The sequence below is a fragment of the Elephas maximus genome, chromosome 17, assembly GCF_024166365.1.
Source record: "Elephas maximus indicus isolate mEleMax1 chromosome 17, mEleMax1 primary haplotype, whole genome shotgun sequence".
In the NCBI taxonomy this organism is placed as follows: domain Eukaryota; kingdom Metazoa; phylum Chordata; class Mammalia; order Proboscidea; family Elephantidae; genus Elephas; species Elephas maximus.
The window spans coordinates 89,484,801-89,499,931 of NC_064835.1; the positions used below are offsets into that span (position 1 = coordinate 89,484,801).

The following is a 15,131-nucleotide window of genomic DNA, read 5'->3' on the forward strand; positions in this document are numbered from 1 at the left end:
TCCAAGGTGCTTAAACTCTTCAGGAAGGGATGTGGCCAGACTCTAGAGCAAGGGTGGCAGTCAGTGATGGGTCAGTGGGACACTAATGCCGGGCAGGACCTCTGGGTGTCAGTGTGGGGCTAGAGTGATGGGGTGATGCTGAGAACAGGCTGCTGCAGCCCTCCAGGGGATGGCAACCGTTGGTGTGGGCCCAGAAATCAGTATGCCCCCGGGCTGCCCCAGCAGGTAAATTAGAATAAAAGAAGCATCTAGGTGGCACCTTGACTCACCCCAAGTGCTTTGCCACTAATCCCAACACTCCTTCTCTGATAAAACCCAGGCAAATGGAAGGTAAAGGGCTTTCCAAGGCTTCTTCAGACTTGTATGTTGAGGTGAAGGAGCTTAGAATATCCCTTTTCAGGCTTGTATGCAGAGATAAACCCCATGCAATGGGGCTCTCAGCTGCTCCACTGAGTCTGTAGAAGTTCACGGTAGTTAAGCCTCTGCACAGGGGTGGGCACCACAAACTCTGAATCCTGGTGGCAAATGTGGCCTCACCTGGCACGCTGCCCTAGAAGCAAGGACAGCTGGGTGGGCGTCTGCCTTTGGGTGACTTCAGTTGCCAACTCTTAACCTGTCAAGGATTGCCTTTGGTGAAACTGCTACCAAGCCAAAAATCCAAACCTGTTGCCGTCGAGTCAATTCTGACTCACTGTGACCCTATAGGACAGAGTAGAACTGCCCCCCAGTGTTTCCAAGGAGCGGCTGGTGGATTCGAACTGCCAGCCTTTTAGTTAGCAGTTGAGCTCTTAATCACTGTGCCGCCAGGGCTCCAAAATTGCCGACAGGACCTATGAAATTGTGGGCAAGTTCAAACGGCTGACAATATGAAAGCGACCAATTCAGTGCTTTGTACAAACAACGTTTATTTGGATGTGACTACTCAGTAAACATTGAACGATAATCGCCAGACAGCTGCCAGGCAATCACACGACAGGTAAATGGTGACTTCTCAGGACGTCAGCGTGAGCAGGGAACAGTGGGCAAGCCAGAGCTCGCTCCCCACCCCAGGAGCAGAATACAATTGACACAGCACTGTAAGCCCCAGTGGCCTCAAGACAAGTTCCTTTCACACTATAATTCATTTCATTTCAAAATCCAGCAGGTACCGGCTGAGCCCTGCTGGACCCGGGTGAGGAGACACAGCACAGAGATGACGAGGGGCTGAAGCCAGCCAGAGGGAACGCTGGGTGGAGCTCCAAAAAGCCTAGCTTCCTTTGGGAAGACGTTGACTTTGAAAGCAAGCACCGTGATTTTACGTTTTGTGGGAACAGCTCATTTTCTCTTTGAGAATGGTCCAAAGGTGCGAGCGAGATCTGCGTGAGCCTGGTAGCTGAGGGTTCTCGGCCCCGCCCCAGCCTCTGGGGAAGCAGGGGTGTCAGCTGGGGCGGGGGGTGGGGGGGGAAGAACCATTCAAGCTGCTGAATGCACAGAGAGCAGGTGACGCAGAGAAGGTCAAGATTTCTGTGACAGCCATCTTTTCGTTCCCTGATGAGGTGACTCGGTCCACATTTTCCTCCTACGTGGAAGTGACACAGCCCAGAGAATTCCTGGCTGCAGTGTCCCCATCTCCTTCACCGGGGGCTTTTCTGAAGGATGAGCTGACTTCCTTGGGGAGAGGTCTTGGAGGCCTGGCACAGGGGTGTTCTAGCCGTGCTCTCTTCTGAGCACCCCGACTTACGAAGAGTCAGGCCACGGCCTTCTCACGCCCTCCCTCCCCAATCTCTCGCCTGTCCCCCAGGCCTTACCAACCAGCTCCCACCCCGTGTGTGTCACAGTAGGACTGTGCTACACAGGGCTCTCAGTGGTTGACTTTTTAGAAGTAGATCACCAGTAGATTGCCAGGCCTTTCTTCTGAGGCATCTCTGGGTAGACTCAAACCTCCAGTAATAGTTTGCATCAGTCAGGGATTTCCCCCAGGCCTTATTTATAACAGTTTTGTATAGTCAAGCATTTATTTTCCCCACAAAACTACCCTCAAGGTTGACTTTGAGCAGATAGTTCTTGGATCCCAATGCTGGAAGGGAAAGGAAGGGGAAGGGAAGGGTGGTGGGCAGTATGGCTTGTCCTTGTTGGCTTCCCTGGTGGTGTTGTGGGGGTGGCGGGAGAGCCGATTTGGACCACTGGCCCACAGCAGATGCTGAACCATGGAGCAGGAACAAGGTCTGTGGACCAGCATTAGACCTGAACCATCCATAGCCCAATGTTCCCCTAAACCGACAGGGAACCCCACCGCTGAGACAGGATCCCCAAACAGGTGTGACAGAAGTGGAGCTGAGTGCCTTAGATATTAGTTTTCTAGAGTTATGTTCCTTGTCATGTAATTCCAAGAGGCAGGTAAAAGAAAATAACAGCCTTTTCATGTTCTACACAATGAATTAAAAGTCCAAACAGATATGCCACAGTGTAGTCTTATCGCTCAGTCTGAAAAGATGGTCTGTTGGTCCTGCTGGTGTTTTAGTTGATTTTCTGTTTATCATCCAGATGGCAAAGATTGAAAACTAATTTTCGGGTCCAATACTCCAGGTTTTTAAGAGCACTGCCCGCTCCAGTGTGGCGTCCTGATTCTCAGTGGTAATAGATGCTGAAGGCGTGCAGAATATAGAACAGGGTGGTGACGAAGGCAAAGAACTGGAAGAAGATGGGAAGTCATGTGTTAGTAATGGCCACCATGGCTCCCGCCCCTCACTCCTCCAAGGGGTCAGTGGCCTTTGCAGCCTAGGAGGCCACATGTTTTGACCCTGCTGGGTCCCCTCTCTGCCCCATGCCCTGGCCGGCCTGGGGGCAGCAGCCACTGGCCAGCCTCATCTTCCTTGACCTCTCAGAAACGTCTGACAGAGCCAACTACTCCATCCTCTTGGAAGCTCTCCAGCCTTGGGCCTTCCTGACCCACCCTCTGCTGGTGTCCCGCTCTGACTGCCATCTCCCCGTCACCTGCAGACAACCCTCCCCCTGGGCTGGACACTCTTCTCTCATGCTGTTCTCTCCTCCTAGGCGATCTCTCCCATGCCCATCTTCAGTTCCTGTGTGTGTTCTGAAACTCCCCCCCTTTTACTTTCTGGTCCAGCACTGTGCTCTGGGCTCCTGCTTGTCAGCTCCTCTTGAATGCCTCAGAGACATCTCAAGCTCTTAATGGCCCATACTGGACTCCTGATATTTCCTCACAAGCCTCACAAGCTCAGTCTGCTCCAGGATCCTCATTTTCACCCAGCTACCCAAGCCAAGAACCTGTGAGCCTTCGGACTGCTTTTTTCCTCATCTGCCGTGTCCAAAGCCATTCCCAAGCTCTACCGATTTTACTTCCCAAGTATCTGTTGATAAGTCTGCTTGTCATTCCCACCACTGACATGGTTGCCAGCCTTGTCAAGCTGCCATCACCCCTCGCCAGGACTTCTTGTTTGCCTTCTGACTTGTCCACTTCCTGTCCGCCCTGTCCCCACCAGTCTGCTCCCATGCTTAAAACTACATGATTGCTCCTGCTTCTCTCAGGACAGCGACCACAACCCCCAGCCGCTCCACCTTGGAATTTACAGTCTAGTGAGGGATTCAGCCAATCAACAATCATTCACAAACACAAAATCATAATGGGATAAGCCCCCTTTCCTGGGTCTCTGTTCCCACCCCCTCACGAGTCCTGGCTAAAACCAACAGTAGCACCCCCATGTGAGAAGGCATCTGAGCCCCTCCCCCGCCCATGTGGGGCAGCGAACCCTCCAGGAAAAATACAGATTTTTTTTTTTTTTCTCTTTTGGAAAGGCCACATTCTGGTTACATCTCCCTGGTCATGTAACAGAAGGGGAAACAGAGGCAGGGAGTCAGGGGTATGCTGTAACTTGTGGCACGTGCCCGTCTGTGGCTGAAAGAAAAAAGCTCTCACAAGTTTTCCAGGCTTGTGGGGGGACGGTCCCGGTGCCTCCCACGTGCTTAGCCTTGGCGGTGAGTGAGACTGCAAGGTGTTAAGACTTTCCAACCCGGGCTGGCCTTCTGGCTGCCTGGCCCCTAGACCACATGGCAGGCAGGAAGACCCAGTTATAGCTCTGCCACCAATTAACCCCGAGGAAAGCCATGTCTCTAGGATCTGGGCAGGATGGTCAGCTCTGAGGTGGCGGATGTTGCTGTCACAGAGCACAGCTCCTGGGACCCTACCCCAAACCTGCGAAGCCTGCACCTGTCTGCTCTGGGGGAGGGGGCAGGAAAGTAACAGCTCAGCCCTGCAAGGACCCGCTTTAGCGAAGGACCCAGGACAGAAACGCTGTGCGCCAGTGGGGAATGCCTGCTTATCCTGGGTTGGGAGGGGTTTCGGCCGGATCTTCCAGGGCCAGGGCAAGTTGACAGATGGATGAGCCAAGGAAGAGTTTCTGGTGGAGGGAATGGCCTGGGAAGAGGCTCTGAGAAAGAAAAGTGTGTTGTAAGTTTAAGGAAGTGAAAATAGCTGGCCGAGGAGGGAAAGGAAGAAGACAGCCTGGAAAAGCAGATGAAAAGAACTCATGGCCACTCTGGTGGATCACCACTCTTTGCCAGCACCCTCTCCTTACTGTGGGGACAGCACCTCTCACCCCATCTGTTCCTCTGCGTGTGATCCCTGAGAGAGCTCCCCGGCAGGCTGACAGAGGGCTTCACCTTTCCAGCAACAGTTGGCTGGTCCAGGGTTGGACGTGAATTCAGCCTGAGTGATGGAGTCCTTCCTTGAAGTTTTCAAGGTAGGATCAATGGAGAGGGTCAGGCTGGAGGAGGAACTGGCCAGCTGTGTGTTCCCTGCCATGTAAGGGTGCCAGTCGGCAAAGGGAGAAACAGACGCTGATGTGCAGAAAGGCTAGAAAGTCTCTGGCCCCAGTGTGCCAGCAGTGTGGGGAGCTCTGCCCTTCCTGGGAATTGGCTGGACCACCAGTCTTGGGTTCTGCCAGTCATTGTATCGTCCCTCTGTCACTGAAATAAAAGGACGAGGAAACGGGCTGAAGAATCTGAGCTTCAGGGCCTCACTCTGCAGGCAGTGGGACCCATCAAAAGACCTTCAGCAGGAGAGAGAGATGCACATTTCCAATTCGTGTTTTGGAAAAAAATTATTCTGAAGGCTGCGTGGTGGATGCCAAAGGGAGCAAGGCTGAGGTGGGAAAACACAGAAGGCAAGAGATGACACCTGAACTTGGGCCTGCAAGTGGTGTGAGCTCAGAAACACAGGTAAACACGTGAACACACACACGCGCACACATGCACGCACACATCCCTCTCCATCCTCCATGGCTCCTCCAGCTTGAGGGCTCAGGGTCATTTGTTCCACACGAGGCAGAATTAAGCCTCATGCAGTACCCTCCAGCAACGGCGGCTTGCAGTGTTCCTGCCCAGCAGCAACAGAGCCGCTCACCGAGGCTGCGGCATTCACGTAGTATTTGGAAACGTCCTGGACCTCAGAAACGATGGTCGCGTGGGCTTGCAAGACAGCGGCACTCATGTACAGGATGCTGGTGGTCCCGTGGTACAGGCTGTCCTGGAAACACAGAGCAGAGGCCACAGTCATGGGGTGCGTAAGCAGGTGAGCACTTCTGTCTCTGACTACACAACGTGGGGAGCCCTGGTGGCGCAGCGCTTAAGAAATCGGCTGCTAACCAAAAGGTTGGCAGTTTGAATCCACCAGCTGCTCCCTGGAAACCCTACAGGGCAGTTCTACTGTGTCCTATAAGGTCACTATGAGTCAGAATTGACTTGTTGGCAGTGGATTTGGGTTGGGTTTCAATTTTTTTTTTTTTTTTTTTGGTTATATAACTGGCAGGAGGGAAATAAAAAGACAAGTTCCACCTCCCAAACTCCTACTTTTATTTGCAGTATTTCTACTAGAGACTACTATGTAATGGACTGTAGGGGAATTAATAAACAAGGATAATAATATCATAACTAGCAACATTTATTGAGTACTTTTTCCAGGCTAAGCTCTATGCTAAGCTTTTTCTCATTTATTTCATTTAAACTTGCCAACAATGGGGTAGGTACTGTTTATCTTTAGCCCCGTTTTGAGGAAGCTGAAGATCAAGGTTAAGGTCGGTGAATAAATAACTAAGCTACATTTCGAACCCAGGCCACCTTAACACCAAGATTATGTTAATAACCATTAGCATTCTGAAGACCTGCTCTGTGCTGCTCATTGTGCTGAACAGTATACACTGTGATCTCATTTGAAGTTCATGGCCAATCCATGAGGTGTCTGCTGTTATTATCCCCAGTTTACAGATGAGGACATTGACACTTAGCTGATTCCAGATTTCAAATTTTGAACCTCTCAACAGTACTGATAACAATGGTTATCAGGAGCCCTGATGGCACAGTGGTTAATAGCTTGGCTGCTAGCCAAAAGGTTGGCAGTTTGATTCCACCAGGCATCGCTCAGAAACCCTGTGGGGCAGTTCTCCTCTGTCCTATAGAGTCACTATAAGTCGCAATCGACTCGATGGCAATGGGTTTGGTTTGGTTTTTGGTTATCAATTCTAGAAGGAATGTTACAATTGGCAAATTTGCATTTTGCAACCCCAAATGAAATATTAGAGAAATAAGAGAGGGGTCAGGCTGTCTCCTGCCTGGGAGGGACCGCCAGTCGCCCATGGGAAGCCACCTGAAAAGTGTTGTTGCCAGAAGTGTTTAACATGTTTCCAGCTAAGCCTTTGCTGCTGACTCCCAGCTGACAAAAAACACAGCGTCTGGAGGAGAACAGAGACAGCCACAGGAGGAGCACACAGACATCCAGGATGCCGGCCCTCCCGTAGGACACTGGCCTGGTTTCTTCAGCAAGTCACTGGCAGTGAGGCCTTTCTAGTTTGTAAGACACCCAAGAACCATAACAGCCAGGTGCAGTGTGTGGCCCTTCTGGGGATCCTGGTTCAGACGAGCCAACTGAAAAAAGACATTTGGGGGAGAGTTGGGGGAATTTAGACATGAGCTGGGTCTTAGGTGATGCCAAGGAATCATTGCTAACTTTGTACAGGTGTGATAATGTAAGAAAGGTTGCATTTTTTTTTTTAGATATACTTAAAGTGTGTGGGGTGGGATGACATGATGTCTGGGGTTTGTTTTAAAATTCTTCAGAAAAAAAGGCTAGATAAAGCAAGTGTGGTAAAATGTTGATAATGCTAGAATCTGGGTTATGCTTACACAAAGTTCTTAATACGTTTCTCTCAACTTTTGTGTATATTTTAAATTGTTCAATACAGAAAACGTTTAAATGGTTATCAAGGATGTGGCAACATGAAAAAAGTTAATTATCTAATATTAAATGGAAGAATCTATATCTAAAATTGTTCAATGTGATTTAAAATATTATGTGTGTGTATGTATCTGTGTATATATATATATATAAATAAAAAAAAAATCATTGCTATGGAGCTGATTTCGACTCATAGTGACCCTATAGGACAGAGGAGAACTGCCCCACAGGGTTCCCAAGGAGCAGCTGGTGGATTCGAACTGCTGGCCTTTTGATTAACAGCCAAGTTCCTAACCACTGCACCACGAGGGCTCCCTATATATACACTGCATAAAATTCACACGGAATATGGAAGAAAGAACCCAGTGGTGTCATGAGACTGGGGTGGTTTTTCTTCTACCAGCATCTCCTTCAATGTTGCTCCAGTGATTTCACCGTAAATCAAATGTAGGGAACGTCAGCGTGGGCTTGTGCGTGACCGCAGGGCAGCGCGTACCCTTGTGCGTGACCGCAGGGCAGCGCGTACCCTTGTGCGTGACCGCAGGGCAGCGCGTACCCTTGTGCGTGACCGCAGGGCAGCGCGTACCCTTGTGCGTGACCGCAGGGCAGCGCGTACCCTTGTGCGTGACCGCAGGGCAGCGCGTACCCTTGTGCGTGACCGCAGGGCAGCGTGTACCCTTGTGCGTGACCGCAGGGCAGCGTGTACACTTGTACAGGGAAGGCAGTGGAGGGAGTACCATGAAACAGTTGCTCTGGCAGAGGAATGCTTTAATCTGGTTTAATATTAAAACATTAGAGTAAAAAGTCTCGGTTCCTATGGGCTTCTCCCTGGAGGAGTCTCTGCTCCCCGGTCTCCGGTTCTCCCACCCCATCCAGAAGGGCCTATTGTCCTCACAAGTCCCAGGATACTGGTTCTTACCAGGATTCTCCAGGAGTCATATTTTTTGTAAAATCCAAACAAGTAAGACAGCAGGAACATCAGGGAGATGAGGAATGAGGTGAGCGAGACGTATAACACCCATCCTTGCAGCAACGGGTTTGCTACGTGGGTGGCGGCTACCAGGATCCAGACCCAGCACCCAAATATCTGTAAGAGAAAACATAAAGGAAGAGGCTTCGTTACTTGTGAAGGGCCCATTTCCCTTCGCAGGGCATCTTCTCCTCCCCCCATCCAGCTGAAGTCAGGTGGGGGCCAAGAGGGCAACGGGGAAAACTTGCCCCTCTGAGTCACAGTCAAGCCAGGTCCTCGTCAGAAAATGAGGTTCCTGGGGGGCGCAAATGGTTTGCACTTGGCTACCAACCAAAAGGTTGGAGGATCAAACCTACCCCGTGGCACTGCAGAAGAAAGGGCTGGCGGTCTGCTTCTGTAAAGACCACAGCCCCAAAAATGAAAAAACCCTGTAGAGCTCAGTTCTGCTCTGTAGCACATGGGGTCACCGTCAGTCAGAATCGACTTGACCAGTAATTTTTTTTTTTTTAATTGTTAGAAAATTCAAGGAGCTAACACAGAGGTTGCAAACAGTGACTTGGCCAAATTCAGCCCGCAGAATTTGTTCTTGGCCCAAACAGGATTGACAAGTACAGTTTTTACAACATTTCTGAATAAATTGCTAACATTTAAAATGGGATATTTCACATGAAAAATCCAGATTTCAGACATTTCTTAGTTCTGGCCACGGTAGGTAGGAACGGGTTGCTGCTGTCCTTTTAGGAAAGATCTGGAGTCCCTAGTGGACCACATCCCCCAGCCTTCCCACCCCCATACCATCAGATGCTCACTTACGCTGTGGGGTAACACTCTCCTTTTCTGGACTCCCTTCACTCACTGGCCGTGCCTGCCTGGCCCTGTGGAGCCCCAGGGTTATAGAATCTCACCCCAGCTGGAGTCACAGCTGGGCAACTCTGTCCAGCTACTTATGTCTCCTTGTTGGAGAAACCAAACCTTTTTCTTGTCCTCTCTTTTGGCTCTGTCTTTGTGTGCTTTTGGGTTGGGTTTGCACCCATGCTGGTGAGCCCAGGGGAGGAACAGAATGTCCAGCAGACGGCATGTCTGGCAAGAGGCCTGGGGGAGAGGGCTGGTGCTAGCACCAAGTAGTTCTGCTGTTTGCCTGAGAGTTTCCCATCTCCTCTTCCCTGGGGCCTCCTCGGTTCTCCCTCTCCTCACTGCTGTTAAACCTGGACTTAAACACCACATGGGTGGGTGAGCCCAGACCTGCCTCCAGCCCTTTTCTCTCTCTGGTCTGCAGACCATGAGCCCACCTGCCACTGGACATCTCTGCTTGGGTGTCCCTTGACATTGGCACAACTCTGAGGGTGAGTGCCAAATGACATGTTGCACCCCAGGCGCTTCACTTGCCTCACCTTCTTGGCCCTGGCCCTCGACTCCTCAAATCCAACAGGTACAAAATCTGGCCCGTAAATGTTTGTGTCTTCCTGGCCCAGGTAGTGTGTGCATACCGTTAGCGCCATTTCCAAATTCCTTCACAACCCGCCTCCCTCACGACTGCCTCCCTCACAACCCGCCTCCCTCAGAACCTGCCGAGCGAGGACCCAGCTGGGAGAGAGGGTTATGGCTTCAGGAAAGGTATACAGGGGCTCCAATGATAATATTCTATTTCTTACGCCCAATAATGGTTACGCAGGAGTTTATCCCTCATAAAGTAATAAAATAATTTTGAAAAAGAAAAAGAACCTGCTGGACTTTAAGATCACCAAACATTTGAGATGATGGGGACAGCCTCTGGGTTTGTGGTTTGGAGGCATCACACCATCACATTTTAATACTTTCTATAAATCTGTAGTGGTCAATAAACTTGCCATTGCGGGTGAGTCACTTCTGAGCAGAGCCCTCAAGGACAAACCATTTCTCAGGGTCCCCTCCATCTCAAGAGACAGGCTGATCCTCTTCCCAACACATAGAGTTAGAATCGGCTTGTCAATATCTATACAAAATCCTGCTGGGGTTTTGATCGGAGCTGTGTTAAGCCTGTAGCTCAGGCCGGGGAGAACTGACGTCTTCACTGTGCTCAATCTTCCAGGCTGTGGAGATGGTATGTCCCTCCGATTATTAAGGTGTTCTATGACCTTTTTTTAATCAATGTTTTGTGGTTTTGAGCACATTGATCCTGTACACATTTCGTTATATTTTACAAGTATGTATTTCCTTTGGGAGGAGCTATTATAAACAGCTTTTTTAAAACTTCGTTTCCTAATTGATCATTGCTAGTACGTAGAAATGTGATTGATTGTTTGTGTGCGTGTTTGTTGACTTTGTACACTATGACTTGCTAAACTTACTCATTGGTTCAAGGAATTTTTTTTTTTTTCTCAGTAGATTCCTTGGGATTTTCTATATATCTCATTAGATTTTAATTTTAATTTTCGTGATTACTAATGACATTGAGATTTACTAGCCATATAATATATATTTCTTCTATGAAATTTTTTATTGATTACAAATTTTTTATAGATTTGTCATTTTCTTACTGATCCATAGAAATTCTTTGTACTAACCTGGGTCTTGCCATCTGTCGTCTTCTGCCAGCACGTGGCTCACAGACTTCACGGTGTCTTTAGATGAACTGGTGGTGTGGTGGTTAAGGGCTCGGCTGCTAACCAGAAGGTCGGCAGTGTGAGTCCACCAGCTGCTCCTTGGAAACCCTATGGGGCAGTTCTCCTCTGTACTGTAGGGTGGCTCTGAGTCGGAATCCACTTGGTGGTTTGGTTTTGGTTTGGTTTTTGATGAACTGGATTCTTGATTTTAATGGAGTTGAACATATCCATCTTTTTGTTCTTTTTTGTCAAGTTGAAAAACCTGTCCCTACCCAGAGTCATGAAAATATTCTTGCCTCTCAGAATTTCCCCCAAGGTTATTTCCTTTCTTCTGAAATACAACCCTTAGGAGTTTCTCCAGTGAAGGTCAGTTGGTAGTCATCGCTCTGATTGGAGGAGGGGGGAGTTGAGGGGCTGCAGCTGCCATCCTCAGGCTCCCCAGAACTGGGCGCCTGCGTGTCCATCCCAGTGACCCAGGCTGTTGAGGCTGCAGGCAGGTGCCAAGGCTTGGCTGGTGAAGCACCTGCCAAGCGACCCCCACCAAGCCATGGGAACTGGGTAGAAAGGCTGGCACAGGATGGGCACACAAACAATGCTAGTGTGGCCTTCAGGGTTTGGTGACTGCACCCACACTAGTACCATCTTAGGCTCACATCAGGCCCTGAGGACAGAGCCCTGCACTGTGCCACTCTGTGCAGAATTCCTGGTGCCCCAGTACGGTCCTGGGATACAGGAGGTGGGGAGGGGGCTCAAGGAACATAAAGAACATTTTTTAGTGTATGTGTGATACCACCCCCAGCACTTCACATCCACCAGATGCCTTCCAGCCACAGGGTCACCATGAGTCAAAATCGACTCGACAGCAACGGTTTGGTTGGTTTACAGGTTCCAGTTATAAAGCCATTCGCTGAGATTGCCTCGTTTAGTTCCTGCAACAATTTCAACTCCCTCTGGGCCTTTAAGATGAGAGCCGCCACTGGATACATGTGCTGCTTACAGCCACCTCACCTGGGCCAGGTCCAGGGGCAGAGCCAAGGTGCCTCACCCCACCCAGTCTCAGTCAGTGCCTCCAAAGGGGTTCCTGCCCAATCCTGCCATCAAGGCTGCTCCGGTCAGGTACGGTCACGTGCACGTTATATGCATCTCTGTGTTTATTTCTCTCCACAACCTGGTACTAATACTGATGTTAGTTGCCATCAGGTTCATTCTGACACGTAGCAGTCCCATCTGTGTGCAGGGTAGAACTGCACTCCATAGGGTTTATAAAGCTGCGACCTTTGGAAGCAGGTTGCCAAGGCTTTCTTCCAAGGTGCCTCTGCATGGGTTCAAATTACCAGCCTTTTGGTTAGTAGTCAAACACTTAACCATTCGTACCACCCAGGGAACCTTATATTAGCTCATTTTATACTCGATGAGCCCGAGGCCTGAGGTCACACAGGCAGTCCCCAGTGGAGCCCGGGCATGGTTTAGGACACTTGTGGCCTCTCCCAAACTAGATTTCACATCCCAAAGACAGGGGCAGGCAGAAGTACCTGGGATGTGCTGGGAGATAGCCTGTGGAGATCCACTGGGGATCTGTTGGACTGAACCAAAGGCCTTGATGGGGTCTCACACTGGTCCAGTCCCACAGAACCCATCAGTGGCCTCTTCCTCTGGGTCCCAGCTGAGGTTTGGGGATCCCCGTCCCTACTTGTACTCTCTAGGACAAGTCAAGAGCCTCTGAGGGCCTGGGGGTCTGCTCCAGTTGTGTGGGAGTCTTTGGGATGGCTTTAGTGTTGCATAATCAGTGTTAAGAAGAGGAGTGCTGTTTATTTTTTATTTCCACACCCCTCTACCTGCTCAACAGTAGAAGGGCCCACGGCCAAGGGCCGGCTCCAGGTGAACGTAAGCCCAACTAAAGTTCATTTCCTCATGTCTGTCTCAAGCAGTCCACACTGGATTCGTTACAGGTACTAGAATGTCAAGTATTTGTCTTTGCCTTTTTTTTTTTTAAATAAAATTCATACTTTTGCTTTCCAAAATTTCCTAGTAGCCTAAACTGCCAACCCATTTTACCCTTCATTTTGTTTTTAATGTTTTATTGTGGTTTAGGTGAAACTTTACAGAGCAAATTAGCTTCCCATTCAAGAATTTATACATGGCTTGTTTCGTGACGTTGGCTGCAAACCCCTGAATGTGTCAGCACTCTCCCCCTTCCTCCCTGGGATCCCCGTGTCCACTTGCCCAGCTTTCCTTGCCCTACCATCCTTCTGAACTGGGCTTCTGGGCAAATGCTGCCCTTTAGTCCTCTTACAGCTGACTGTTCTGAGATGTGTGTTCCTCACTGGGGTTATTGTTCACTTTATAGGCCTACCTATTGTGTGGCTATAATGGGATCCCCGGGAGTGGTTTCACTTCCAAGTTTGAAGGGTGTCTAAGGGCCATAGACTTGGGGGTTCCACCAGTCTCCATCAGACCAGTAGGTCTGATCTTATTTATGAGTCTGAATTTTGTCCTACATATCTCCCCCACTCTGTCCATGACCTACTATTGTGGTCCTGGTCACCACTGGGTTCTCCTGGGTTCAGACTGATGGAAGCCGTGGGTCACGTGGTCCGTTAGTTCTTTGGACAAATTGTTTCCTTGAGTCTTTGGTTTTCTTCACTCTTCTTTGCTCCAGACAGGACAGGAAGAGACCAATTACTGTATCTTATATGGCCGCTCAAAAGTTTTTAAGATCCGGGTCACTACTCACCAAGGTACGAAGTAGAATCTTCTGTACGGATTATGATATGCTAATTGACCTAGTTAAGGTCACTATGAGTAGGAACTGACTTGACGGCACCCAGCAACAAGAGTGGGAGATATTTTCAGATGGTTGGGACGGGCCCTCAAAGTGGAGGATTGTTTTATTCTAATAAGACATTTAGATCAAGTGTATTTCAAGTTCAACATTGGTAGGGTCTTTTTTGTATGAACAAGATTGTTCACCTACACATTTCCAAAGGCTAAACTGAAACCTGAAAGGATCCTTTAAGGCAGGATGGAGCTAACGTGGAGCCCGCCCATGTTTAGGAATCTGCTTCAAGAACTGGAGCATGAAAAGTGGAGTGACAGCCCCCTAACTGGAGCCCAAGGAGCCAGGGCTCCAGGAGACACGGCTGACTCAGGCCTGGGGCGGCGAACAGGAGCCTGCACATCCTGTCACACCTGATGCCACGAAAACTGGCAAAGGCCTCTGGGCTCACATCAAAGGGACCGGGGAGGTCCTGCTGGTCAAAGACGGGCACAATTGAAGTTTCAAATGAGGATAAGAGCTGTGGTGGGTTGGGTACATCAATGAGGCTGCAACTTAAGAGTTCAAAATGAGCTGTGGTGGGTTGGGATACATCAATGAGGCTGCAACTTAAGAGTTCAAAATGAGCTGTGGTGGGTTGGGTTACATCAACGAGGCTGCAACTTAAGAGTTCAAAATGAAAAAAAACACAACAAAAAAAACTCTTAGGTCACTGTTAAAACGCAGTGCCCTCGAGTCGATTCCGACTCACAGCGACCCTACAGGACAGAGTAGAACTGCTCCATAGGGTTTCCAAGGAGCAGCTGGGGGATTCCAACTGCCAACCTTCTGGTTAGCAGCTGAGCTCCTAACCACTACGCCACCAGGGCTCTGGGTCACTCTGGGAGAGTGCTTACTGCTTTGAAAAGGGCTTAAGAAAAGAATCAAATTAAAAAAAAAATGCACAAGGATAAGAAGCTTATAAGGTACTTGGGTTTTCCCCTCAGAGCCTCACCCTCAGAGCAGCACTTCCGAACCCTGGCTGCCTTCTGGGGTCATCCGGGGACCTGAAACAAGTCCCGAGTGCCACTCCAGAGATTCTGGGTCAGCTGCAAGGAAGGCTGTGTTTTAGAATTTTCCCAGGTGATTCTAACATGCAGCCAGGACTGAGCACCTCCTCTGGAGCTCGCGCCTCGGTTTCCAGGCTTACCCACTCCTATCCACACACCATGCCGTGCCACTCTTCCTGGGTTTGAATCCTGGCCCTGCCTCTTGGGCAAGTTAGTTAACTCGCCTGTGCCTCAATGGAAGGAGCCCTGGTGGCACAGTGGTTAAGTGCCCAGCTGCTAACCAAAAGGTCTGTAGTTCGAACCCACTAACTGCTCTTCAGAAGAAAGATGTGACAGTCAGCTTCTGTAAAGATTATAGCCTCGGAAGCCCTATGGGGCAGTTCTACTCTGTCTTACACAGTTGCTGTGAGTCAGGATTGACTCGTAGGGTTTGGGTCTTTTTTTTTTTTAATGCCTCAATGTCTCTGTCCATCAAATAGAGGAGATGGGGTGCACTGGCCCTCTGCTCACATGGCTCTGCAAGAAT

The 15,131-nt window shown here is 49.6% G+C and overlaps 1 protein-coding gene across 1 annotated transcript in view; it reads right to left on the reverse strand.

Annotated features, from left to right (window-relative positions):
* Window positions 1–867: 867 nt before the first annotated feature.
* Window positions 868–15,131, reverse strand: part of MALL (mal, T cell differentiation protein like) — a 28,285-nt gene continuing 14,021 nt past the window's right edge. Inside the window, exons 2-4 of the mRNA XM_049857639.1 lie at window positions 8,148–8,315; window positions 5,402–5,524; window positions 868–2,670 (exon numbers count right to left, since the gene is read on the reverse strand). Of these exons, the coding sequence (XP_049713596.1) occupies window positions 2,608–2,670; window positions 5,402–5,524; window positions 8,148–8,315 (354 nt within the window). The 3' untranslated portion in view covers window positions 868–2,607. The remainder of the gene's footprint in view (window positions 2,671–5,401; window positions 5,525–8,147; window positions 8,316–15,131) is intronic.